General features: G+C 43.3%; 2 protein-coding genes and 1 long non-coding RNA gene across 4 annotated transcripts in view; 1 reads left to right on the forward strand and 2 right to left on the reverse strand.

The window, feature by feature from the left end:
- Positions 1-559: 559 nt before the first annotated feature.
- Positions 560-7,313, reverse strand: hdx (highly divergent homeobox). Of its 2 annotated transcripts, none has more exons than XM_053429311.1 (11): positions 7,121-7,313; positions 5,680-5,841; positions 5,171-5,317; positions 3,732-4,907; positions 3,595-3,651; positions 3,249-3,395; positions 2,331-2,529; positions 2,170-2,252; positions 1,444-1,548; positions 1,156-1,278; positions 560-1,050 (listed from the first exon to the last, which is right to left on the reverse strand). In XM_053429311.1, the coding sequence occupies exons 2-11, from the start codon at positions 5,743-5,745 to the stop codon at positions 811-813; spliced, it is 2,343 nt and encodes a 780-aa protein (XP_053285286.1). In that variant the 5' UTR covers positions 5,746-5,841; positions 7,121-7,313; the 3' UTR covers positions 560-810. The 2 variants fall into 2 exon arrangements, with proteins under 2 accessions (XP_053285286.1, XP_053285285.1); XM_053429310.1 differs by having other exon boundaries at positions 1,444-1,551; positions 7,121-7,312.
- Positions 7,314-10,902: 3,589 nt separating this feature from the next.
- The window catches only part of si:ch211-26b3.4 (connector enhancer of kinase suppressor of ras 2), a 53,133-nt gene continuing 36,643 nt past the window's right edge, over positions 10,903-27,392 (forward strand). Inside the window, exons 1-2 of the mRNA XM_053429312.1 lie at positions 10,903-10,966; positions 23,855-24,018. Coding sequence (XP_053285287.1) covers positions 10,903-10,966; positions 23,855-24,018 — 228 coding nt within the window. The remainder of the gene's footprint in view (positions 10,967-23,854; positions 24,019-27,392) is intronic.
- Positions 13,071-18,184, reverse strand: LOC128446299 (uncharacterized). The gene is made up of 2 exons (XR_008339565.1): positions 18,077-18,184; positions 13,071-13,291 (listed from the first exon to the last, which is right to left on the reverse strand). It is a non-coding gene; the product is annotated as an uncharacterized LOC128446299 (long non-coding RNA).

Here is a 27,392-nt window from a genome sequence, read left to right on the forward strand (position 1 = left end):
CACTGGTACTGTCACAGAAAAGGAGGTTTTAATTCACGCTCTTGACGCAGGGGGACACAATTAGGGAGTCAAATATAACAGTGTCCTGCCATAAATCTGAGCCTGTGAAGTTCAATGCTTTAAAGCCACTGTTTCATAAGCCTGTCCATCCCTAGTCCAATTGGAAATAAGAGGCTTAAAGCTCATCCACTTTCTCTGCTGCTCTGTCGCCCTCCCACACACACACTTTTTCAAAACAAGATACTGACAGCTACAATGGGCATTATCTTGCAAAACTGCTCTGTTATGTCAGGTTTATGCTCTAATCTTTTACCTCCAAATTTTGAAGACCAGTAAGTCATCTGGGTCGACAAGCTGGATGGTGGCCCAGTAGTTTGACCCGTAACACCGAAATGTAGCTGCTTTCCTGTCCTCAAATGTGATCTACAAAAAACACTCAATTTTGACAGAATGAATTTCCATAGTAGCTTTAGACTTATTATAAACTGATAAGCTTATAAGCTAATATAACCCCTTGTTTTGTACTGTCAATGACAAATGAGAGAGGCACAGACGTAGATAAGTTAGAGGTCATTTATTGTTCTCTCTGGACTGGTCCAGAGCAAGGCGAATGATATGCAGTAAAAAAGGCCTTTGTCAGCCCAACAGTCATAGTGAAGCATCAATCCACAGGCACTGGGAGTGGAGAATGAGTTTACCAGAGTGTTTGTGTAAATGCACAATTCTATCTTGTGTGAAACCAGATTCTTCTGCATGGGGTGTGGAGACATCTGTATAAGCACGTGTGGGAGCTGATGTACACGAGATAATTCACTTTTGTTCTGTAACTGCTTCCTGCATTTGCTCCTCTGATGCAGAGGGCTCAGTATGTTCCGTTGTCGAACAGTATTCGTTCATGGTGACCCGCGGGACTTCTTCCTTTGCTACACCTGCCGAGAAGTCGTCAATGTTGGCGAATGCGTCTGCCGACTCTGCAGCAAGCTGGGATCCTCTCTCCACGCTTGTGTTCCACTCCTGGTCTGAAGGCTGAGGTAGACTGGCCATGAGTTCCTAAACAAATACAAAACCGCAGAGAGTTAAAAACCTGTTGAGACTCACTTGAAGCTGATGTCCAAGTAAAAGTTAGTGCTGTGTAAACACAGAATGTGATTGTACCTGCTGTCTCTCCAGGTCATTGTTTCTCACAGCGCTGAGGAGGCTCTTTGTGAAGCCAGCAAGCTCAAGGTATTTCTGTTTTTGGTTCTGTAGCTCGTGCTCTAAGAACTGCACTTCCTCGTGCTGCAAGAGAAGGATTCAAAGAGGCAAAAAATAATGAAATGCTTGAGATGATGACATTTAACATAGCTTTTCATTCACAATTACCATTCTTGGCACTTCTGAAACCAATAGACAGTCTAATGGATTTTAAATGTAGCCTCCAAGTTAATTTGTGTGTGCTCTCACCTTGAATTCCAGCAGGTTCTGCATTTGCTCGAGGTCGGAAGCTATTAATTGGACATCATCGTCTTCTTCTTCTTCTGCTGCTTCCTCATCATCAGGTACTTCAATCTTCTATCAAAAAACAGGCTGGTTTAAATAAATGTGACTTCATACAAAGAAACGTAGTTTCTTTACAACAGTGCAGTACAACATTATGGTACATAAGCTCATACTAACCATGAAACAAATATGGTGATGCGAATAATGTATCTTTCATCAAATAATCTTGGAAGAACAACAAATAACTGCACTTATCCCTACAGAGAGGCTGCATTACCCTTCCTGTGTGTAATCTGTGCGACTACAGTCTTTTTGTCCTCTGTTAGCATGCTTGAAAGAAGTTAGGAAGCATTTGATCTGGTGCACCGCAGCAGTTTTCTTTAACACTAATATAGAAGCCCTTACAATTATACATAATAAATCAGTAATTATTATCATATTACTGTAAGTGAGGTGTAAGAATTCCAGGGGAAACAGGCTTACTAGAGAAATGTACCATGGTCAAAGTGTACATGACAAGCCAGTGTAGTTTTGTGGCCAACAGCTTGTGTGAACAAGCAGAATGAATATGCCCTGAATGAAGCTTTGATATGTATTATTATTATTATTACTATTATTATTATATTGGAGTATGAGCACTATCCCAGCCAGTGTCCAGTCTCAAGCTGTTACTTTTAGAAATTCAAGTACCACATTATTGGCCGTTAAAGCAGCGGCGGACATCTGATCTGTTCCATCATCTTCATCTCTGTGTTGTGAGTCGATGGTTCCATCTAGAAGAAATAATGCTACATTAATACTAAGATACACAATAGATTGTTTGTGTGTGTGTCTAGTGTCTTTGTTCTTACCTTCAGAGAGGCAGATAGATCCCTCATCATTCAAGTCATCTCCGAGATCATGCGTTCTTAGCCGTTCCTCATCAGGGCTGAGGGCCAGTGGAGACTCGTTACCTGGGGATGAGGTTGTAAATACAGCAGGGCCCCCTTTATGTGGCGGAATTTCAATCCCCATCAGACGGTATTTCCTCCGTCTGTTACTGATCCATGTCTGCAAATTAGAAAACACAAAAAGAACAAAATGGGTGTCAGTCATGGACTGAAGTACTCTAAAGGTCATTGATTTCACTATATTTTTCAAAATAAAGTACTTAATGTGATGAATGAAAGTAGTCCAGGAGAATTGCTTGAAAATTTGTCTAGTTTCCATATCAACAATGAGTTCCTGTTATACAGTAAATTTACTGCAGTAAACCTGATCGAAATTGGCAGTAAGTAGTTGCTTAAGTAGCTTTGAAGATAATCCTCACAGTATACACTGAATATCATTGCAGGCAGAGATTTTTTCTTGGTTGCATTAAATATTCTAGTACGTGAGATGGCAGTGGGTCATGTGTGTGTGTCAGGACTGAGAGACTATATTTAGTTCATCAGCATTCCTACTGTGGCCCTGATATATCTGTGTGACTTTTACACAACTTTGTGCAAGTGAGTTAGAAAACTTCTGTGACCTAGAAAAGTTGCTCTATCCTGTTTTCTTTTGTCTCAGAAATGTCAGACAAGTCAAATAGTCTTGTTTTCACTAAAATGTCATATACAAGTGGCTAGACCACGTGACTAAGGCTCAAAGGTTTCTCAGTCAACAAAACATCTTGTTTCGATGACACTTCAGAGATTGCGTACCAGGAGGCAGCAAGTGCTTTTCTACTTTACATTTAACACTGTTAATTAAGTTATTAAGTATTTTTTCAACCTTGCAAAGGTGGATACCTTGACTATTTCAGTGTCTACATTGAGTTGGTTTGCTGCAGCAGTGATCTTTTCCCTGCAGACTGAGCCCAGGCTGGTCATTCCTCGGTCCCAATAGCGCTTCAGCTGGATGAGATCCCCATCACTAAACTGGGTCCGATCCTGCAGCTGAAACACACACACACACCTCTGTTTGACTACATGATATGCACATGCTCCTTAATGCAGCCTCAACGTGTATCACATCTCTGAGCACAGCTTTATGACCTACCAGAAAGACGATTATGAATATAGTACGTTTAAGGCTTTTCCCCACTACATTAGATGCACAAATTCTTCTGTTACAGCTGCCAAAATAAGCACTTACTGTTCTTTTTCTTGAGTTGCTGATTGCCCAGGGGGCAGCAGACACACTGAATGAAGTCTGCACACAGAGACAGACACTTTCATGTTACATTTTTCAATTCACTTGGAAAGCGACAGTAGCACTTGAACCTCACGTACCTGTGAGCTGGATTCCCCTTTAAATGAGGTCTGTGCTGTGACGGAATAGCTGCCCTGAGGAGTTGTGTTACTGTGAAGCAGTGTGGGCCTGGAGCTATCCTTAGGAGGGGTGAGGTCTTCTAACACCACTGTCACCTCAGCCCTGATTGGGCTGCCTAACGTGTGCTCCCTGTGGATGTGTGTCTGAGCGGCCATGTTTGCCAATTCCTCCTCCCTTTGCCACTCATCTGCTTCATCTCCAGTCTCCATGGCGATGGAGAAGTTATGACAGGAGTCAAGAGGGGGAGGCACACACCCATGACTCTCCTGAACTCTTTCAGTATACGCTGGTGCAGATCTAAGTCGGTCCCCCTCTCCTTTTTCTGACAAAGTGTAGACCTGCTTAATACGAGGTGTCTGTTCAGGGGGAGAAGAGTTTTTGACTGGGATGGAAACCAGTGTCTTCTGTGGTGTAGGGGGTTGAGGCTGGGGGTTGGAGTGAGGTCTGGGCTGAGGCTGAGCTTGGGATTGCGAGGAAGAAGACCGGGGGCGTGTTTGTGCTGTACCGTACTCGTTAGTCCAGATGAAAGGTACTACTCCTGCACTCACCCCTGCTTCCCCGGGGGTTGAAGTTCCCTTCCTGAAGGCAGTGTAGACTAAAGGACCTGAAGCAGTCTTGAGGGATGGGAGATTCTGAGAGAGGGACAATAGCTTGGAGTGGAGGGGTGAGGAGGCGGAGCTGTTCCTGCTCTGCAGGAACTGGTTGATCAGAGTTGAGGATGTGTGCACAGAAAGCTCAGGGTCTGCCTGACCCGGGGGGGCTGTGGGTCTTGGTCGGGGTCGTGGGACGGAGTCCACAGAGTAAATACCAGTCAGTAGGACGCCATTGTTGTTGTTGTTGTTGCTGCCGCTGCTGAGAGGCGAGGAAGAGGAGGGAGAGGAGGATGCTGACGAGAAAGTAGGAAAGGACGACGATGGAGGAAGAAGGTGCATACGATTCTGGATGTTCCTTGCTACAGCCATCTCAGCAGGAAGCAGCGCCCCTGCTGCCATGCTATGATTGGACAGAGCACCTCCAGCTAGTGTGTGATTGGAGAGTAGCCCCCCAGCAAGTCCATGACTGGATAAGGAATACGACATGCCTCCATTCTGGTCTACCTTGGAGGCAATCTTACGTCTTTTGTTGCCAACCCATGTCTGCAGGGAGAAGAGCAATCATCTCAGTAACATCACTTAAAAAACACTATAGAAATCACCACTGGGACAGATTCTGCAAAGTCAGAAAAACGTATGCCTCTGGACTAGAAGAACCCACTGATCCATGACCTTAATTACTTGCCACAGTAATACACAGGCATCCCTTATTAAGAAAAAAAACAAAAAACAGGGGTGCAACACAAATCATTCTGAACGGTGCTCCCCCGGCTAACACAACAAACAAGCACATTTTATGAGCCTACCCGAACCACGCTGAAGTCCAGTTTGGACTCCTGAGCACATTGGAGTATTAGCTGGAAGCAAGCCTTGCTCTGATTGGTCATCCCACCGTCATAGTAACGTTCCAGGATCCTCACCTGTTCAGGCGTGAACACTGACCGCAGGTTCATCTGAGAGACGAACACATATATTTGTACAATTTACTTTTGTCAGTGAATGCACTACATTAGGATGGGTTGCGTAATCAGTTTAATTCCCCAAAATATAAATAGATCTAGGAAATACACCCACTAGTATATAACTCGATCAACTAAAATGTCACACACTCAAGATTACAACTTATTAAATACATAGATAATGTAAGACTGATATGATTAACATTATTAAAGCAAAAGTAAAATCTTGAGAAACTGAAGTCAAATAAATTACAACTGCAGCAACAGTGTATGTTTCTGTAATGATTTGGTTAAAACTCATAGGAGCCGTTTTTTTCTCTTCTACTGAAATGCAATGTGTGATAAATGCTACTCACTGTCTGGGACAGGCGTCCCTGTGGCCACACTTCCATTGTGCTACTGGAGGGGAATGGGGCAGCCATGCCGGTCACAGCAGAACCTCCATGTTTCTAGGTTGGCACGCGTTTGATTGCAGTCATCCTGTCTCAGTGTACCTGGCACACTTCTGAGTAGTATGGCTGGGGAGGAAGCACAGCAAGACAACCCTAAGTTACAAATAAATAACAACAAAACCATCAAACGAGGCCGCCACATTATGAGAACACGATCAGTTTCATCTTGTTATAGAGAACCAGCCAACACATATATAACGATAGGGAACAATAACTGAACACACTGTCAGTCAAAGTATAATGGGCAGTGACAAAGCTGCAGTGTAAAAATAAATAACATCCATCAAGCTAATATGCTGTGCCTAGATAAACATTGCTTCATTGATTTATTTCTCTATAGTACTATAGTAATACAACAGTATTGTTGTCATTGATGGCAATATAACAAATCCTTCTCTGTCCATGAAGAGTTTAAAACCACAACCCTTCACTGATATGTGTTTAACATCTTGATATCATTTAATAGGCCACTTCACTCAGCACTATTATCAGCTGATAACATTTTATATGAATGTTATAACACCATCAACACACGGATTATTTGCATCATCAACAATGTCTCGAAATTATAATGACATGATATTAATAAGATAATAAGCTTATTTATAACTTATTTATTTCTAACACAATCTTGTTTGAATAGCCTTTCAAAATAAAGGGCTTGTTAACAATTTATTGTGTTGCTCGGATTCAACCAATCTTGAATGCACTAAACAAAGAGACATATGTAGTTACAGTGTTATGAATACGTTTCGCTGAAAACCTGTATTGTGTTGATAGACAGAGGGAACGTAGGAGAAAATAAAGCGCAGGAACCAGTTAAAGTGATGAGGAATAACATTGAGCTAATAAAAACACAGTAGTTTAGAAAAACAGAGAGACACACAGGGGAAGGTTGAGTGGCCAGTGTGAGCAGCAGCAGCAGCAGCAGTAGCAGCAGCTTTATTTTGGCAGGCTGTCTGCGCATGGCCACAGTCAATAACATTACGGAGAATTAGCCAACACACACAGTGGGTCCGTCGGGGTTAGCCAACAGCCCGGTGACTCACAAAACACAACCAGCACACAGGAAGCACATGCCACCACACCACAATGGCCACACGCGCACAGACACACAGCTCACGTTAGCTTACAGGCCCGAGCGGCCATATCTGAGCCGAGCCAGCGTTAGCCGCCATTAGCATAGCTCTCCCCTGGATAGCCGCAGCTAAACTTTTCCTTCAAATCCGTGATTTCTCGACCCCGCCGCGGTCGCTCTCGCTGACCCGGGCTTTCCAGCGCAGGCGAGCGCGACACGACTCACGAGGACCCGGAGCCCGAATGGGAATCACGTCCCGGCGCTTACCATTTGTGATGTCAAAAATCAGACGGCACGTTCGAATTCAGCATATTTCTCCACCAGTCCCCTTTGCGAGACAATGAAATCAGAAAGGCCGATCATCAATTCTAATCATGATTGTGACGTGTGCCCAGACAGGAGCCAATTGGAGCTCGAGATCACGGTTGTGACATTCGGAAAGGGCTGTAAACTGAGCAGCGTGGTCCCGCCCACCATTGACTTTGTTCAGCCGGCTGCTGGAGGAGGAGGAGGAGGTCACTGTTTCCTGTGGCCGCCTGGATCTCTGTGCATGCTCTGTGCTGCTGCTAGTGTTGCAAGCAGGAGTCGTTTACATGGATTATTTCCCTCCTCACCACCTACATGGATCACTGTTTCCACACAGCAGGTGGTGGTGGTTAGATTTAAGCTATTTCACGCATTTGAATGATTGTAAGACAGTGGTGTTAGAAGACCTCACCCTCCTAAGGATAGCTCCAGGCCCACACTGCTTCACAGTAACACAACTCCTCCTCACAGCACAGACCTCATTTAAAGGGGAAAAGGGGATTTTCTATTGCTAAGGGCAGAAGTTTAGTACATGTTAAAATACACTCATAAATTAATGTACATGTTGTAAAACTGTTATTACCACATTCATATAGTTATAAAATAGTCTAAAAAGGTTTGTTTGAATAATATTTCCATATTAATAATATTTCTAAACATCTCCTCTATACTGATCTTGAAGTAAATACGATTACCTCTGGTACGCCCTTATTAAAGCCTGATACATTATTGCAATGCTCTATTCTTTAAACCAGAAAGTCTGACCCTATGCAAATAGTGTTAGCACATCCTCAGACTGCCATATTCACTAGTATGACCACTCAAGTTATTATAACTTTGTAGTAACATGTGATGTTGATGATGATGATGATGGCGATGACGTGGCTGACCGAAGCTACACCGGCCTCTGCCGCACAGCAGACCGGCTTTCAGGTGTTACGTGCGGACCGCGACCCGATCCTCTCACACAAGGCAAAGGAAGGGGGGATTTGTTTCCATATAAACCATGGCTGGTGCAGCGACGTGAAAGTGATTTTAAAGTCCTGTTCTCCTGACTAGGAAACTTTTTTCATCACCTGCAGACCGTTATTACTCTCCCTGTGAATTCACCTCTTTTATCCTGGCCGGAGTTTACATCCCAACACAAGCTGACGTGCGCGAGGCTCAACGTCAACTCGCTGAGCAGATACTAGGAGTGGAGAGAACACGTATTCCCCTGTTATTGTCCTTGTGGACTTTAATAAGGGGAACTTTCTCCCAAAATACAAACAGTTAATCAAATGCCTGACCAGGGGGGAGAATTCTCTGGACCACTGCTACAGTACCATCAGCAAGGCTTATCATGCAGTTTCCCACGCTGCTCTGGGTCTATCAGACCACGCTCTCATTCACCTGATCCCGGCTTACAGACAGAAACTCAAACTTTCTAAACCTGCTGTGCTGAGATCTAAGAACTGGAGCAGGAGAGAAGCTGTGGAGGAGCTGCTTGACTGCCTGGACAGCACAGACTGGGACATTTATAGACCTGCTTCCAACAGCCTTAACGAATACACAGATGCTGTGACGTCATACATCAGCTTCTGTGAGGACAGATGTATTCCAACGAGCGCCAGGGTGAGTTACAACAACGACAAGCCCTGGTTCACAGCAAAACTCAAACAGCTTCGTTTGGAGAAAGAGGTGGCCTTCAAGAGTGGGGACATGGATAGTTTCAGACTGGCTAAATACTCGTTTGGCAAAGAGATTAAGGAGGACAAACAACATTACTCCAAGAAGCTGGAACAACAATTTGCAGCCAACGACTCGAACCTGAATGACTTTTACTGCAGATTTGACCGACGATGGAGTTCTAACCCTACCCCACATTCCTAACCCCTCTCCACAGCTATCACACCTGTTCTCCTCCCCCCCCTCCCCCCACACACACACACAATGGCCCCAGACTGCCCCCTCCCCCCGATCCTACCTCTCTCCATTCAGGAGTGAGATGTCAACAAACTACTGAAGAGACTGAACCCCCTGGAAGGCAGCTGGACCAGACACTGTCACCCCCTCCACGCTAAGGTACTGTGCGGACCAGCTGTCTCCAGTGTTCAAGGACATCTTCAACACCTCACTGGCTGAATGCCTGGTACCCGCCTGCCTGAAACATCCACCATCATCCCCGTTCCCAAAAAGCAGAGGATCAGAGGCCTTAATGACAACAATCCAGTCGCCCTGACCTCTGTAGTAATGAAGACCTTTGAGCGCCTTGTGCTGACCCATCTCAAGGCCACAACCAACCACCTCCTCCCCCCACTGCAGTTTGCCTACAGAGCCAACAGGTCTGTAGACGACGCAGTCAACATGGGACTCCACTTCATTCTCTAGCACCTTCAAACTCTTGCGCCACCTGAACAGTTTTTACCCCATGGCAGTGGGGCTCACAAACAAGCCCCCTGTATCCCACTGACTCTGCACCCCCCCCCCCCCGCACATAAATTATATATTATTGGCACTATCCAGAAACCAATCACTGCGCCTTAGCACCACACGTGCCCATAACTTATTGTTCTTTCTGTACATATTGTTGTTTTATGTGTGATGTTGTTTTATGTACAATGCACCAACCACACCAAGGCAATTACCTGTATGTGTAAATATACATCTGATGATGATGACTTGTTATTCAGACTCAGGGTAAATACAAATATACAGCACAAATACAATGCATGCAAAATCTTGGCTTATATTTCATCAGACATTATTTGGGGTGGAAAATATTATAAAAAGGAAAAATGAAATGATGCAATATATTTGTTTGACCCGAGTCACTATGCCATTGAGCCTCCATATTTGAATGTACGGTAGAGGTGTGTGTGTGTGTGTGTGTGTGTTTGTTTGGGGGTGGGGTGGGGGGATCTGCTTTAATCCATGACGTCACCTGTGTCCCAGGTGCACAGCAGGGGGCGCTGTTCCTCAGCTGAGCATCGTGCATGCCATAGGAGTGCCTGACAACTGATGCTGATTTTCTTATCAGTGCATATGAACCTTGTCTTGCTGTGGGATGTAGCACGACCTGCACACGTGCAGGCGTGTCACTATACAGGCAGAAGACTACCAAACCTTTTAATTAGTGGAAATAATAAAAACATATAACATGCATGCTATAGTGTGTTCATGCTGCCAATTATCTATTTCTATATAGTCTTTAAAATCCCTTACAGCTCTCTTTCTGTACGTATGTGCATGTGCGAGGGAGACATGGAGGGCGAGAGAGAGAGGGAGAGAGAGAGATCCTCCCTATACGGTGTGCGTTGCACCATTCCCTGGTCTGTATTATGAGTGGTGGCCCTTGTGATGCTGCAGCGAGGCGGGCGGGAGGAAGAAGAGGAGAGGGGAGGGGTCGCTCCATCCCCTCGTGCCCACCGAATCCACTTCTCACAGAACGCGAGCTGCTGGCGGGAAGGCACGAGAGAGAGAGAGAGAGAGAGCGAGAGAGAGAGAGAGAGAGAGACGAGGGAGGGAAGAGAGAGCGTGTGCTGTGTGCGCGCGTGTCTCCGTGTGTGCGCGTGGATTGCACCACCACATCCCGTTCACCGTTTCTGCAGGCGGCCATGCTCTGATGGACAGAATAAAACTGACGAGCTTCTCTGTCCCTACAGATGTGTTCACCGCCGGGTCATTCCAGATGTGACTGACAGGTCGTTGTATGTCGCCCGCATTGAGTACTGCGCCGTTCACCTCGGAGAGACCGTGACACCATGGCTTTGGTTATGGAACCTATAAGTAAATGGACACCAAAGCAAGTTCTGGACTGGATGAAAGGTAATATTCGGATCGCTTCCTTTGCAGCAGGCTGAGGGTGTTAATGCATGCTTGTGGTTGAAGTGGGGAGGAGGAGGAGGGTGGCGGTGATGAGGATGGTGAGGGCCACAAACGGTGGTGCATGTGTGCGCTCCTCTATCCTGCAGGCTGATGCGTGACTGTGTAAGTGGCCACTGTGGGGACTGATTCAAGCCACAGTAAAGTGTGGGGTAAATACGTTGGTGCCGGTGCAGTGAAATGGATGTCCTCCCCACTAAGAAGCAGGGAGTGGAGGCTCAGCATTCTGTCATCTCGCCTGCTTGAGAGCGCACCCCTCGTATAGCCAAGCCTATAGGTTACTGCCGCCACCGCCGCTGCTGCTGCTGCTGCTGACTCCATCACCACCACCACCATCATCATCATCATCATCAGCAGAACACCTCTCATCAATGAAGCCGGGGAGATATGTCATCTGCTCTGCCACTCACTGACACATGCTGAAAAGTGCGTACCACAACTCGCTGCGTGTGTGAGCGCGCGCCTGTGCTCGTGCGTGTATGATTAATGTAGCTAACTGCATGTACACCCCCCCCCCCCCCCATTCCTCCCCTTCTCTCCACACCCCCACCCTCAAATCCCCCAATTCAGGCCGTACAGTCAGTTTCAGCACCGTGGACAGCGCAGTGCCGCCTGCCATATAAGGGGAAAAAGCACGGATTACACACACACACACACACACACACACATACACACACACACACATACATACACACACACGCTTTTTCCTCTGTTGCTCGTGTTCCTGGCAAGAGATAGGCTGCATCCCCTCAAACAGACAGTCTGAATGAGTAATCACTAATCATGCGCCTGAATAAGTGTGTGTGTGTGTGTGTGTGTGTGTGTGTGTGTGTGTGTGTGTGTGTGTGTGTGTGTGTGTGTGTGTGAGCGCAGTGGCAGGAGCGGTTCTCACACACTGGTCAGCAGCTTTACGGAGGTGCGAGAGAAACTGTGGTGGGCCTGTTGGCAGACAATGGAAATGGAGAGACAGGGTGTCCGCAATGCCTTTACAAAGGAGAATGACTTAATCACTATGCTTGTGTGACGACTCAAACCAGGGGTGATCATTTTTCCTGCTTAGTTCTACTAATTCCAGTTCGTAAAACTCAACATTGCTGCAGTTCCCTTTTCATTATGGCGGAAGCACTGATGTCTGAGATTAGAAGTCAAGGTGGTTGATGGGCCCTCAGGGGACACGGCGAGGGAGAGTATTTGGGATGCGTTGAGTTAAGTGTTTATGACGGTGTTCCTGGTTTTATAATTGCTCTTCTCAAGCAGCCAGTGGAGTCAGAGCTCCGTCCTCTGATCCGCGGAGTGTTCATTTGGAAAGCTCTGCGCCTGCACCATTCATTTAGAGATGCTGAGTTCAAATTTGATTGGAGGTGAGATTACTTTCAGGTCAAATGTGGTTAGCGTTTTTCAACATGGTGAATGCAATATAAATATTGATTTTGTTTCAGTTTTTTAAATGCCACTTGGTATAATTGCTATATTTGTGCACACGGGATATCTAAAAGTGAGATAGCAAGGGTGATAGCATGAGTCATTACCAAAACTGGATTTTTTAGAGCATGCTCTAATTTTAAGTACAGTTAAATTATGAGCCAACCAGTCCCCCCACTACTATGTGCTAGAATAAAACCCTGCATGTGGAAGTTATGTGCACTGCATCCAAGGTAAGTCAATAATTTCCCCCGCAGGCCCCAGGGATGTAATATTAGGCTTGAGCTATAAAAATGGTATATATGAACCCTGCCCTTGAACACACAACTGCTGATTACAAATATTGTAAGACATGCTGGTTTTTAGCTGCTATCAGGGAAAATACTATTTCATGTATCATGTTCCTGAATCTGAAGTTATGATCATTAGGAAATTACCACAAATAGGAATTTTATGTTTTAAAGTAACAAAACTGAGTTGTCGGTGAAGTGATCTTGATTCAGACCTGCATGGGGAAATTGAATGATAATGTTTCATTTGGCATTGTACAAGTTTGAGTAAACATCCTTTAGGTTTATTGTCAGTTAGGCAAAGACTCTGAAAAAAGTAGACACAGGACACTTGGTTGGTGCAACTGTTTAATGTTGTTGCTGTTACACCTTTGGTCTCCTCTGTTCTATGAGAAGCATGTTGTGGCCTCTTTCAGATGTAGAGCCGGGCCTCAGAGACTCACCAGCGTCTCTCAGTGTAGTCCCTGTTCTTCTGAAGCTCCCTGCTTTTTCCTGTGGGGCTCCATACAGAGGTCCTCAGCAGCAGGCTTTTGCTCAGATGTAATTTTCTTTAGGACTGAAGCAAAAGGCGAAAAGGCCATCATTAATCTGTACGTTAACACAGGCTTCCCTTTGGCCTCTCCTTCTGGAAAGTCTCTATCTCTCTCACACTGAGCTGAGTAGTTTTGGGCCATTTGTAAGAAGCAGTAACACCCAGACCATCTTCTGTAATTGTACTTCAGAGGTGGCTCTTGCTCACCACAACAAAGACTAGTAGTTTGAATGTAAACAGATATAAGAGACATGGGTGCAGGGAGCCAACATTTATCCTCACCACCCTTTTTAACAAATCAATATGTAATTTTTCAATCTTTCACGATAAAAATAGCATAGTTGTACCCCTTTATAATAACAACATCCTTATCCAACTTGTATGTCCTATTTTCATTTCGTTGTGGGGGGCATTCAATGTCCCTTCTCGACATCCCCAGTAGAGAGATGACAGGAAACAGGGAAGATAGAAATATAACAAAGGTCCCCAGTCAGACACATACTGAGGACTCCACAGTCTGTCGTTGGCGCCCTGACCTCCAAGCCACGGGGGCATCCCTCATGTGTCTGTACCAGTTTCAAAACGTACAAAATATAGATATCATTTCCAGAAATTACAATATTCTCACAACTGCCTAACTTTAGAGCAAAACAGATAAATTGAGAATAAATGATTTGACTTGAATCCTACCTATAATTTTAAATATTGCTGGTCAAATTTTAATTAGCAATAAGCTAAATTACACAAATTGCTTTTAAGATATTTGCAACAGCACCAACATCTATGGATCATGTAACAGATTTTTTTTGTCCATTTTGGTCTGCGTTACAACCAGTATCTAGATCATTTACTGAAGCTTAAGTATCTTCACTACTCTGTCAAAAGAATCAATTATTAGTGAAATAAAAATACAATTATTCTTAAATGACATCAGGCCTGAACATTTAAAGTGTCCATCATGCAGAATGGATCCTTTCATATTGTTATTATTTGTGTTCATTAGTTAATAATTACTGATGCATTAACGGGTAATTAAGGAGCTTCATAGCTGGTCTATAACCACATTAATCTGTAAAGTGGGTATAGTAATCTCAAATGCACTCCAGTAAAGTAATCTGAGTTAAAAGTCACATAAATTGGAAAGCATACAGAAGTTTACGTTGTTTAGGTTGACCTATTGAGATCGTCTGCTTGTACTGATTAAAGATTTTTTTGAACCTTCATCATTGAGACAAATTTAGATCTGCATTCTGTGGGAGCCCATCCTTACCCAGAACAACAAAAAAGGTAAAGTCAAATTTTAGTGTAGGCTGCACAGGCTTTATCCGTCCTGGTGGACAGCCCAGTCCTGTCATATGAAAGAATGTGGGACAGAGGGATGGGAAACTCTGCAGTCCTATCGAGAAAACCTGACACAGCTCGCTACCAGGCCAAGCAGACTATACAGTATTTCTCACTGCTGTAGAAGAACTGCTCCAGCAGCAGAACACTGGTGAGGCTCACAGAAAGATGACTCATTTATTTTGATTTGAACACCCACACAAGAGGAGTTTCCTCCGTGCATGTGTGTGTGCATGCAACGATATGTATCTGCTGGGGCGTGTGCAGACGCAATTGATGTGTAAAGTATGACGTATATGGATCTGTGCTTCAACGTTGAGAGACGACAAAAAATTTACTTCTCCTCGGAGCTCCGTGCTGTGAATGCCTCACAAGATCACCCTGTGCTTTCAGGCACATGAAATCGGCAGCCTGCCGATGCATACATTGACAGGGAAGTGAATAAGATTTCCGACACTTTTCCTATTTGTGTGTCGATGCATTGGGGAACGGAAATCTACAAAGGATGGTGAAATGTGCCATTTCTGTCAGTGTAGGGACTGTGAAGGACCATGAGGACATGAGATGAAATTCAATGTACATTGTTGTTATATAATGTGAAGCACTGGCACTACAATGGGATTCAACATTTCAGCAGGAAATGCTTTATTCCTCATTGAAAGAGTCCCCTTGATCTTATCCCCTTACGGGTCGAGAACCATGTTCACTACCGTTCCATATAGTGTTTTCCCCTATTTTGTCTCCTGCTGACATGGTGAGAAAGTCTGTGCTAGAAAACATGCTTCCCCTGGCTCTGACTGTGTGCTTGTTGTAGTTTCAGCTGCATTAAAGATTAAAGAGCCTGCCTTATTATGGAGAAACACGCACACACACAGAGAAACTCCTCCAGTCCTCCATTTTCATACACAAGAAAAATGCAGAGGTGCATGCTCTGCGTATGGATGCACACAGGTACATGAACTGCACTGAGGGAGGCCCATGTTCACTGAAATACATCAGTATGTATCTACAGTAAATGCACACTAACACACCTGGACTGACGAACTCTGGAGCAGCAGCTTTAAGTGGGGCATCAGTAGTCATGGAAACCAGATCTGATCGTGTCGGAGTCAGAGCACATGTCATAAGACGGGGAAGCAACAACACACTCAGAATCCCAATTCACATCCTATATGCCACACAACACGCAGCAGGTGCACATGCGCGCAACATTTGAACACACACACACACACACAGGCACGTAAGAGCTTCCCCCCCAGTTGAACACGGATTCAGTAATGGCGAGGTGCAGAGCGAAATGAAAGAAAGGCTGAGGAGCCTAAGATGGGGGAGGAAGCAAGGGAGTGTGCAAGGGGAAGGGTGGGCATTACGGAGAAAGACGGAGGAGAGCACAGAGGCAACGGCAGAGCGGTGCAGAGAATGGGAGATGCAGTGGGCATCATATCAAAGGACCCGCTCTATCCAGCTGCTCGGACAGAGGAGCCTGTGTGTGTTTTGTGTGTGTGTGTTTTGTGTGTGTGTGTGTTTGTGTGTGTGTGTGTGTGTGTGGAGATTTTGCATGTGCTTTACTGGATTGACTTTGCACCTGTTGTTCCGAGGGCTGCAGTCTTACTTGCACACATATTTACCTTCCAGCTAAAGTTTCTCAGTCTAAGTTTCAGGAGCTCACACGAGGTCCCGTCATTTGAAGACAGAGGCTCCGATTTTTGAATGAAAATTCGGTTTTACATGAGAGCTCACAATGACGAGAAACACGGATTTAAAGGATCCATTTATATTACAAAACTAGATTGTGAATTAAAGCGTTTGTGCTGTTGTGGTATCCAGGATTACTGTCTGGAGTTGACGTTTATTTCAGCTTAGTTGTCATCCCTTTGCTGCAGAGCAGGGTTACGGTCTGTTTAAGCTCAGTCCAACGGCTGCAAATTGTTTTTCAAGAATCATAAAAATCACTTGCTTGAATTATCCTCATGTCATAATGGGTGCTGAGTCATTTGATTTGATCTTTAAGACAGTCATATCATTCTGACAAGAGGATACAATATTTCTTGTAGCACAGAGAGCTAATTATTATGAAGCTCATGACTAAATAATGAGATTTGTATTAACCACAATAAATTGTGCTCGGAGAGTAAAGTCCTCTTATTTTAATTGGCCAGATCCACATTTTATTTGCGCCAAATTGCACACACTCATATATAATAGTCCACTAAACATAGCCATATTTCTTATCAACATGCATAAATTATTCTCACAGAAACCATTGAAATCTTTGATAAAAGCCTGTCTGGAAACATTAATAAAAGTGAAATTATTTTTAATGTATCCGCCCTGTGATCCGTATCCTTCCCTGACCTTAACCCCAGCCTTCTATCAATTCAAATGGAAATCTGTCCAGTAATTTTTGTGTAATCCTGCAAAATAACACAACATAAAACATAATGTAAACAAACACGGAGGAAAATTCAACCACCCTGGCGGATGTTTTTACAATAGGAATAATCCCTCAACAATAATCCAAGCAACCAAAGACAATTCTGTCAACCATGGACTATAAACTGACCTACTTTAACTACTCACTGCAAATGGAATTGTTTAATCATTTATTATTTAATTATTCAGCCTGTGTCAATACCTTTTCTGGCCACTTGCAGGAAGATTAGTAATCTCTAAACACAACCCTGATGTATTATCACCTAAAATGTGTGTACCTGAACCGCTTGCAAATAGTTGCCTCTTGACACATCTAGTTGATACGAAGCAACATGAACGTTAGTTAGAGATCATGTCTCTGGCCACTCAACTACCAGTAGTCAAATGATGCACTTGTTTTTGCTTTGTTTTGCAATTCACCAACTTCTCAGGGCAGAAATACCTTAAAGGGCCCATACTGTGTAAAATACATTTTCTGGGCTTTTACCATCCGTATGACTTGAAAAGGTCAGTAGTGATCCTCAATGTATGAAAACAGTCACTCCACGGACTTTTCCACTCAGTCCATTCTAAGAAATATGTTATGGAAACGTCTCGCTTCGTACTTCCTCCCCTGTATGAGTCATACAGGATGGCACTCTTCTCTCAGCCCCATCCAGCCGGTACCAGTCCAGCCTCCGAACCCACCACCCCTGCTCTCCTTCACATCCCCTCCACACCCCCAACGCGACACCAAGCAGACGTGTTGCCTAGCTAGCAGCTTGTTAGTTACCACAGGCTAACAACAACAGACAACACTGAAGAAGCACTGCTGCGTGTTGGGATGCAAGGAAGAGAATGTGTCCGTGCACATTCCTCCTCAGAACGTTACTGTTCGAGACCAGCGGTTACGCTTTATTTCTTCTGACGTGCAGTGTCAGTGTGCTCAGTATGGAGTTAAGTCTACGTTACTCCTTATTGAAACTCCATACTGTTACTACATTGGCCGACTGTCATGCTAAAACTTGAAAGAATCATGAGGACGGTGTAACTTACCGTTCAGAAACATCCTCTGTTAACCAACTGTTAATATGTGGCTGGTCTTCTATAGATGTATCCAGACATAGCGTGACTTTCAGCTGTGTTTACAGCCAGAGATTGTCAAATGCGCCAGAATGAGTCTGGTGATAGCCCGGGTCGCGTGTCACTCAAAGGGCAGTCAGCCAATCAGAGGAGGTGTTCAAGAGGCAGGTGTAAACAGGCTGTTCTGTCTGCAGCTCCATAGAAAGGCCGAAGAGAGGACATGGAAATACACATGGCAGCAGTTTTTTCAGATTTTAAACCACTGATAGATCATCTTTGGGGAGCTAATACCTCAAATTATATCCGAGAAAGGTGTAAAATATGGGCCCTTTAAGCTGCTGAATGCTACATGCTTAATACGCCACCACTTTCACAAGCTGGTTGCTAAATTTGTCAGTGTTGTTTGGTGCTGGACAGTTAGCAACAGTGGGTTTATTGGAGCTTTTTTCTTTATGAAAGCAGTTTTCCTACATGTGCCTGAAAACACCACAGCTGAGAGCTGTGAGACTGAACCAAAACAGTACGCTTACGACCCGAAAAACCAATACAAAGGAGGTGGAAGAGGTGCTAATGTAATGATAACAACAACAACAACAACAATTATAATAATAATAACAAAATATCAAAGACAAGAAGCAAATGAACACAACGTCATTTAAAATCAAAGGTAGCAAACGCGGAAATACACATTCTAAACTCAAAGATTAAATAAAGTAATTCAATTTAAAGTTATGAAAAAATAAAAGGTTGGAAGAAATGAAGGGAACCACAGCAGATCGCAATAAGTGACACGTTTTAGAGTTAAAACTTTAACCCACTTTCTTGTATGAGGAAAGTTAGGAAGTGCGAGCAAAGCTAAACGTCATTATCATACTTCCAGCCTGATTGCAATCACTTCAAATTCCGTTAGGTAGGTTAGATCCTCCGAGTCATATTCTGCTCCTCTGAACTCCTTGCAGCTTCCCTGTTGACCCTGTTTCCCTTCGTCCTGTTTGTTCAGATTGCCTCTTGACACCTTCCCACTCACTGGATTTCAGAGAGGAGCCCGTGTTGCACTTGAAAGCTCATATACCGGGGAGCTAAAATGCCACGATCATAAGAATATTCTGTCATGATGTGATGAATATTTCACACTAGGAATATTTTTAGTGGGTGTTGTGTCTTTTCTTCGCACTCACTGAGGCACTTACTCCTGCTGGAAGCTCACAGATGTGGCGGCAAGGCGACGGGATGCGTGCTGCTACTGCCTACCTGAGCTCTTAGCCCGGCCTCCACTCTGACCCAAACAGGCTCTCAGAGGAAAACACACGTCTGACAGTTTGATTTCAGTTGATGCTAATGGCCACGCAGCACTGCTAGGTTCAATTTGAGCTGTAAATGCATTGTTTCTCTTACTGTGGGCCTCAACAAGCTTTGAGCCAGTGTGCGGAAAGCATATATATGCTACAGTATGTGTGTTTGTGTGGGTGAGTGTGTGTGTGTGTGTGTGTGTGTGTGTATTCCTTAGCCCAGCATCAGTGCAGGGTCCTGAGGGGCAGCAACTGCGGATCCCTCTCTTCTGCTCGGAGGCCTCTTTTGCCCTGGTTGCTTGGCAACCCGCGTGGTTTCTGCAGGGAGGGGTTTATTTTGCCCCGGAATGAGGAAAAAGATCGGAGCGAGTTGCATGAAATGTGGATGTAGCTGTCAACACGAGAATGCTCGCCCAGGCCCTCAGCTCCGCTGATGGCTGGAATCAAGGGATCCTTCAGTGTCTCTTATTGAGATGATTCAATTTCACCCACTCACTCACTCACTCAAATATTTATTTTCTAACATGTGACTAAGGAGAAAGAAAATGATTATAATTAAGCGCCTTTGTGGTAATGCTTCGGTTTAACATTTTTCTGAATGGAAATAAAGAATCCATGGAATGCTAGTTGTCTCGATAGATATAAAAAAAAAAAAACATAGTTGAAGTCTGTTCATTTTGAATGTTGCTTGTTTTGGCTTTCAATAAATCTATGGGACAAAAGTTTTCTCAATATTTGTAGTAGCCTAAAAAAACAAATATTTTAGCTTTGCCAGACAGATTACCTATTTTCTACAAATATTTATTGCTGAATGGTAACTAAACAAAAAAGAAAAAATATCTACCAAATTTGGTAGACATAGGACAACTACCTTGAAAGAGACTTTGACAGTGAAAAAAAAACACTTGAAACATTTGTCTTCCAAAAGGTGTGTGTGTTAGTGTAAACACATGGGGGGAAATGCAGGCAAGGACCTAGTTCAGCAAATAACAATATTAAGCTCATGAAACACTGCAGGAAAAACAATATTTACAGGAAACACTCCAGACTGGGCTGCCAGCACCACGAGAGCAGGGGCCACTGTAGTGGAAGCTGGTGTTAGCACAATTTCAATCTATGTTTAAGCTTTGATAAAGTATATTATTCCCAAGTCAGTAGCTATAGCTCTCAGGGGAAACTATAGCAGAGCTGATTACATAGAGAGACACTTCTACTAAATTACTTTTAGTTTATTTCTGATGCACACAGGCTAGGATTTGTTTGCCTCGTATTACACTGCATGGCCTACTTAAGTCTGAGGTCAGTTTTCATGTTTGCTGCTGCTACAAAACATTCAGAAGGGACAAGGTTTCCGTGCGGGAGGAAAAAGTATTTGTTGTTGCTTGAGCCGTGTCACAAGAGCTGCAGATCTTGACTAGTAACACTGAAGTGATTTTAAAATCATGAACTATGTGGCGAGCCGCTGCACCAACGAACGCGACCCTGGTGCGTTGTTGAGTTTGTGTGTGTGTTTGTGAGCACCATGTGCTATTTCCAGCTGGCATATGAACTCAGCAGATGAACCCAGATCAGCTGTTTGTCCTCTAGGGGAGGCGTTCTGACTCATGCGATTGGCTCACAGCTGTGTGTCACACTGCGTATGTATATGTGTGAAAGTATGCCTGTATTTACATGTGAGTCAATCCTATATGTTTGCTCGTGCACGTGTGGATGTGAGTGTCCACATATATTTGAAACAACAAATCCCAACAAAACATATCTTGAAGAGAATGCCCAACAAATGCACTCCCTGCAGTCGATGCTGCAGCCCCATTCATCTACAGTATATGTGTGAGTGCTGCAGGAGCAGACGTAGTTATCGAAGCAGGTTTTTCCTGTGGAAGCAGGCGTAGTCAACCTGGACCGCTTTGATTTTTTATTCATCACCTCTCTTTATAATTTATACGCTTTATACACTACTGTATGTGAAGAAAGGAAAGAGGAGACGGGGAAAAAGGTGTTACATTTACTGAGTGGACACCAGGAAGACGACTGAAGTGATGGCTAGAATACTCATTGTGAGAAAGTAATGCATTTTTTTTTCCATCTGCAGAGATTTTCAGATATGAATCAATTATTGCATTTGCATAATGATTTCAAGTAGCCATAATTTTCCAGCCATATTAATATATGGCTTCAACTAAAGAGAGTCACCAGGCCTCAGAGGCTCCAGGGGCGTGAACTGGTGACACATGTGAGAGTGAGGGAGTGGCAGGGGAAATGAGAAGGAGGTATTGCTCTGATATGGCAGGATGGACATGAAGACTTCCACCTAGAGAAGTAGTGTCTGTATTTTCTTTCTCTCATGTTTAGCTCATATTGAGGGTCAGAGGGTCTCGTATTCTGAGGCGATAGTTATTTCTGCTCTGCCTCCATGTTCACCGGTCCTAAGGCTGCTGGCTGGCTTAAAAAAAAACTGCACTTCTGCATATCTGTATCTACACTGGTGGTGATACACAGGAGTACTTTCCCACTGTGATAATCACTTTAAATTCATAAGAAATAGCTTACACATTTCACCCTTCCACATCTCGTATTTTTCTATGCATTTGCTCTCAGGTCACATGTATCTGTCTTCCTAGTGTTGATTCAGACTTCCAAATATGATGCACATCTAATTAACATTTATGTGGCTGTCAGTGAGAAGCTGTTTATCATTTTTGGGGGTTCTTATTCGTGAGCTCAGCTCCTGCTGTCTTTACCTACAGTTTAATACGGAACAATAATTTATTATTTATTGCATTTCCCTATTGATTGTTGTGGAGTGAAGTGGCATGAAAATGACATACTCAAATAAAGTAAAAGAGTCTCAAACTTTACACTTTCATTTTAATATGTACTGTTCATACATAATAATACAGAAGCAGTTTTAATTTTTGGAAAACAGCATATACGTATTATGATTTAGAGCGATATTGAAATATCTATTTATTTTCAGTTCACATTGACTTGGAGGGATTATAAATAAGTACTCTAATAAAAATATACTCAACTATACTAAAATATAAATGCTGAGAAGACTAGAAAAGCTATGCTGCATGTTGCAAATATGAATACTGTGTCTAAAATGGGCAATTATCAACTATTTATCGGTCATTGGTTGTTCACCTTTTAAGAAACAGATTAAATATACAAACATGTAAACAAACCACCTTAATGCACCTTCTCCTTTTAGTTTTCACGTACTTCATGTACAAACTTGATATCGTGCATGTGATAATATTACACTATCCTTTGTAAGACACAGACTGGGATATATTGGTTTGTCCATTGGGAATGTATTCCAATAAGTGATTTTCGCAAGTGTTGCTGTAGTGCGGACCGTCTCACCGGTGAGAGGGATGGTAAATTGCTCTGTTTTGCAGTACGTAACAGATTGTCTGTCTATGTCACTCAGCGCAACAGTAGGCTTATACTTTGTCCCATGGCAAGATGCCTCGTGCTCATCCATTGTAGCAAGAGTGTGTGTGTGTGTGTGGGGGGGGGACTGTGTTAAGGTGCTACCACACTGTCTGCTCTATGTCAGCATTGCCTCCCTTGGGCATCAGTGTTTTCCTCACAGCTCCACTCGTCTTTAACAACATGGCTCCACAGAGGTGTCAAGACCCTGAATAACAACAGCAGTTGTAATTGTATTTGTATGTGTGATAGTGTTTGAAATGTGTGCATTCACAGAGGGACGGAGTGTGCTGTTTGTTTTTTCTCCTGGCTCTGTGTGCGTGTGTGTGTGTGTGCATGGATTTGACTCCTCTCATGCGTTTTTTTTTGCTGTGTGTATGCTCATTTTCGAGCAGGCTTGTTCATTAGGTCTGTGGGGAGGAATGCTTTCTGCTGACTTTGTTTGGTTCAAAGCCTGAGGCTCCTACTGATCAATAGTATCCCGGACCCACCACGTCTATGTGCAGCTGACTGGCTCTCTGCATGGCAGGCGGCCACGGCTTAACAGTGGAAAAGTCGTACATCAATATTGCTTACATCTTTCTGGGTATATTTTGGACACACCCTTAATCAATCATGAATGTGCATGAAATTCAGCTTCTTCACTCTGCATTCTCTGAAAACATGAAATCAAATTACATTGCTTGTATCCCCCTGCAGGAAAAGTCGTTACAGCATGGTGAACAATCGTTATCAGATATCAGAAAGCTGCAACAACGGTTGTTTTGTCTAGGTGACAGTTTGTAAGTTTCTCTGGCTTTAGGCACTCAAGAAAAGGAAATCATTTATATGTGTAAAAAATGTATTGCTTTCCTTGCTTTTTTGTTCCTTGGGGGGTAAAAAGCCAGCTGAACTTTTCACAGATCACTAACGATAACAACATTTTGTCCTTTTCGGCTAAGGCTGACCAGCAGGCCTCCTCTACACAGCGGTAGTAGATGTAAAAAGATCAGCATGGGCTAATCTGCGTCTGTCTTCTGCTCAGGTCTGGATGACTGTCTCCAGCAGTACGTGAAGAGTTTCGAGCGGGAGCAGATGGGGGGCGAGCAGCTGCTGCACATCACCCACCAGGAGCTGGAGGAGCTGGGCGTCACCAGAATAGGACATCAGGAGCTCATCCTGGAAGCTGTCGACCTCCTCTGTGCCCTGGTTAGTCAGCTTCTGCTACTGACTCACATCATGTCTCTCAATCTGTGATGGGGGGCAAAGGTTCTGTAAGACGGCCATGAGCTACACTTAAGGAAGCCCAAAACTGACAAAATGTAGTCAAGAGTTTTCCCAACAAGTGGAGAACATGGGCTAACTGATGGCTTTGAAGGATAATGTTTTAGTTAGCATTAGCTTGCTAAGATAGTTTGCATTACATTGCTGGCTAAAATGTTTAAGCTGGAACTATAGCTGCAAACAGTTAGCTTGTGCTATTTTAGCTCGCTATAGCCTAGCTGAAAAAAGGCTGCTGAGTGGGTTTTCATTTATTTTTCAAAATCAAATGCTTTTCTCCAATTGGAAGTTAAAGAAATTGTCTATTTCATTTTGCCCTCAATTTGAATAATTAAACAACATTAATTAATTGTAGTGTAATTTATGCAAGAAGTGGATTTGGTCATTTATTTAAACCCTGCACTCCTTTCTCAGATATAAACTGCTCCACAGGACAACTGGTTTGCAGATATTAAATAAGACTCAATATTACAAATACATCTTTTGAATCAACCATGTAAATTTAATGTCCTGAAGGTAGTATAGTATAAATAAATAGTAAATAGTATAAGACAGAGAAAATATAGCATAACAGTGCATTGAAGGTTGCCTGCATGTTTCCTGCTAGTTGTGACTAATTTGAAAAATCTAGATCTTGCCAAATGTATGCTGTATTTAGTAAGATATGGCTGCTGCTTGTCTTTGCACAACATGGGACATCTGAGAACAGGCTGACCACTCCTGTTAAATAGAAGAAGTTTTCTGTGGAAAAAACACGTACGATTTGAAAGAAAACACTGTGGTATTGGTGCTGAAACTGTTTAGCCATAAGTGTGTTACATGAATGATCAGATTAGTGAATTAAAAATAGGCTATAATTTATGCTGTGCCGGTCAGAATTACATTAACCAAATTTGATTCATCTTTCTAAGAATATGATGTGTCATACAACCTCTGAGGAAATTCTCTTCGAGTCAGAAATATTTATTTATTAGTTGTTGTTTATTTCCTCAACCAGTTATTGAGAGAAACATCCTCTATGATTTGGGCCTCGCACTGTGTGCACTGCCTCGGCCATTGCTGACTGTATGTGCAGTGGTCCTGCTCAGGATTAGGGAATTAGGGAGAATTAGGTGCTACTCTCCCAGAGAGAGAAAGAGGGTGAGATCAAGCGGGACTGACTGAGAGAGAGAGAGAGAGAGAGAGAGAGAGAGAGAGAGAGAGAGAGAGAGAGAGAGAGAGAGAGAGAGAGAGAGAGAGAGCAGAGAGAGAGAGAGAGAGAGAGAGAGAGAGAGATGAGAGAGAGAGAGAGATGATAGAGAGAGAGAGAAGAGAGAGAGAGAGAGAGAGAGAGAAGAGACTCTGTAGGAAGAGTATGCACCCTTATCTCCCAGGCACACACTGGCTGGATTAGTCTGTGGGTTTGAATGTGTTGTCCCGTGTATGTGTTGTGTGTATGTGTATGCTTGCGTGTGCGCTAATCAGCACCTCTTCTCATTCAAAATGTTCCAGCATGGGATATGGGTGTCCCAGAGCAACAATCACCATATGTCCTGGAACTGGACACACACACAGACACACACACACACACAAACTTAGTGGCCAGGTAGACAAGATGATTCACCAAAGCTACCGCTATGAGTAGGTTTAAGGGATAATACCAGTTTATTACAACTCAGGTCTGACTTTTCGGAGTTTCAGCTTTAACTCGCAATCAGATTTGATAACCACTGTATGTTAATTACTGAGATCAGGGGAACACACTGACATCTGGGGGAGAAACCATGAGCAGTCAAACAATCAGATTGGTTTTAAACAAAGCCCCAGGTTGTGCCAAATTTCTCACCAGCCGTGACAGCTGTAGCTGGTATTGTTTTCACACTGTGTGTGTGTGTGTGTGTGTGTGTCGATGTCCTGGAGACACCTTCTCTTGCTGGTAACTACCACAGAGACGGTTTCTGAGGCTTTGGCAGATGTTTGTATTATCTGTCAAATATTTTGTCGTAATGCAGTCACAAACTTTACAGGCAAAAATCAAAATAAAGGCAGAGTTTACAAATGGATAATGTTGGCTGGTGTGATGCTATCACAAAATAACTTGAAAATGGTCTGTAAAAATATTACCCAAGTATTGCTTGTTTAATAAAACCAAATTCACAGTTCAGTTTAAACCCTATCCGGGACGTTTCATACAACTGCATTAACGGACAGAAATATAATGCAAAAGCTGCAAACATGAATGCAAACTGACAACAACAAGAAAAAAAAAAACACATAACTGAACCAGAATAACAATGGAAGTGAGCAAGGATATATTGTTGGTGAGGAACATAGTTTTGCAAGGACATTGACTTAAAAGCCAGTCTCCGCTTAAAATGTGATGCTTGTCTTTAAGAGGTGTTACGGTACAGGTGCTTGTGAGCATCTAAAAAGGAAGCACAAACATTATTACTTAATCCTTTTTTGGTTTGTGTCATTGTCAACATCCATTGTTTGTGCTTCTGTTGTCCGGCTTTGGCAGTTGTGTTGTGTGGATTTTATTTAAGTTGTGGCTTTTCCAGTTGTGTGGTTTTTGCATCCAGATCTTCAATTAGTGCCACTCGTACAAAGTTTCCCCATACAGTTTTCCAGGTGCAAAAAGAGATTAGTACACCATTTCTTGTTATGCTCACTTGCAGTTGGCTGAAGGGCAACTTTTCTTGGTATCTCTGGGATAATATTGCCATTCTCCCCAGATATCCCTCAAGTTGTCATAAAATATGATCATTGTTTAAATAGATCTGAACTGGACATATCTCTGTCCAACCAGCAGACTCAGAATATTTTAGATTACGATGGAAGATGCACTTCGTCAGCAACATCATAAGCAAAGCAAAACCCTGATAACTTGGCTCAACCATTTTGACTCTGGGTCGTCCTGCCAGTAAAAAACAGTGGCACTTCCCATAGCCTTGGATCAATGCAACTGTCAAGCGCTGACTGGGCTTTACTCTAAATGTGGAAGTCCCCTCTTGTATGCCTATGCATCAGGTTTTTGCCCCTGAGCATCTATGCTAAGTAGGTTTCTAAGTATGAAGGGAATTTTCTGCAAGATTCTGAGAAATGAGCGAAAAATAAAAATAATAAGGTGACTGCTTGTCCTAATATCTGAATTGAAAGAAATCTATGCCAATGAATAGCATAGATTTCATAATATTTTAAAGGGATAGGTCACAGAAAAAATTTAATTTCACTCATTATCTACACACCACAATGCCGATGGAGGGGTGGGGGAAGTATTTAAAGGCCACAAAACACTTTAGAAGTTTCAGAGGTAAACAGCG

Source organism: Pleuronectes platessa, chromosome 8, assembly GCF_947347685.1.
Source record: "Pleuronectes platessa chromosome 8, fPlePla1.1, whole genome shotgun sequence".
In the NCBI taxonomy this organism is placed as follows: domain Eukaryota; kingdom Metazoa; phylum Chordata; class Actinopteri; order Pleuronectiformes; family Pleuronectidae; genus Pleuronectes; species Pleuronectes platessa.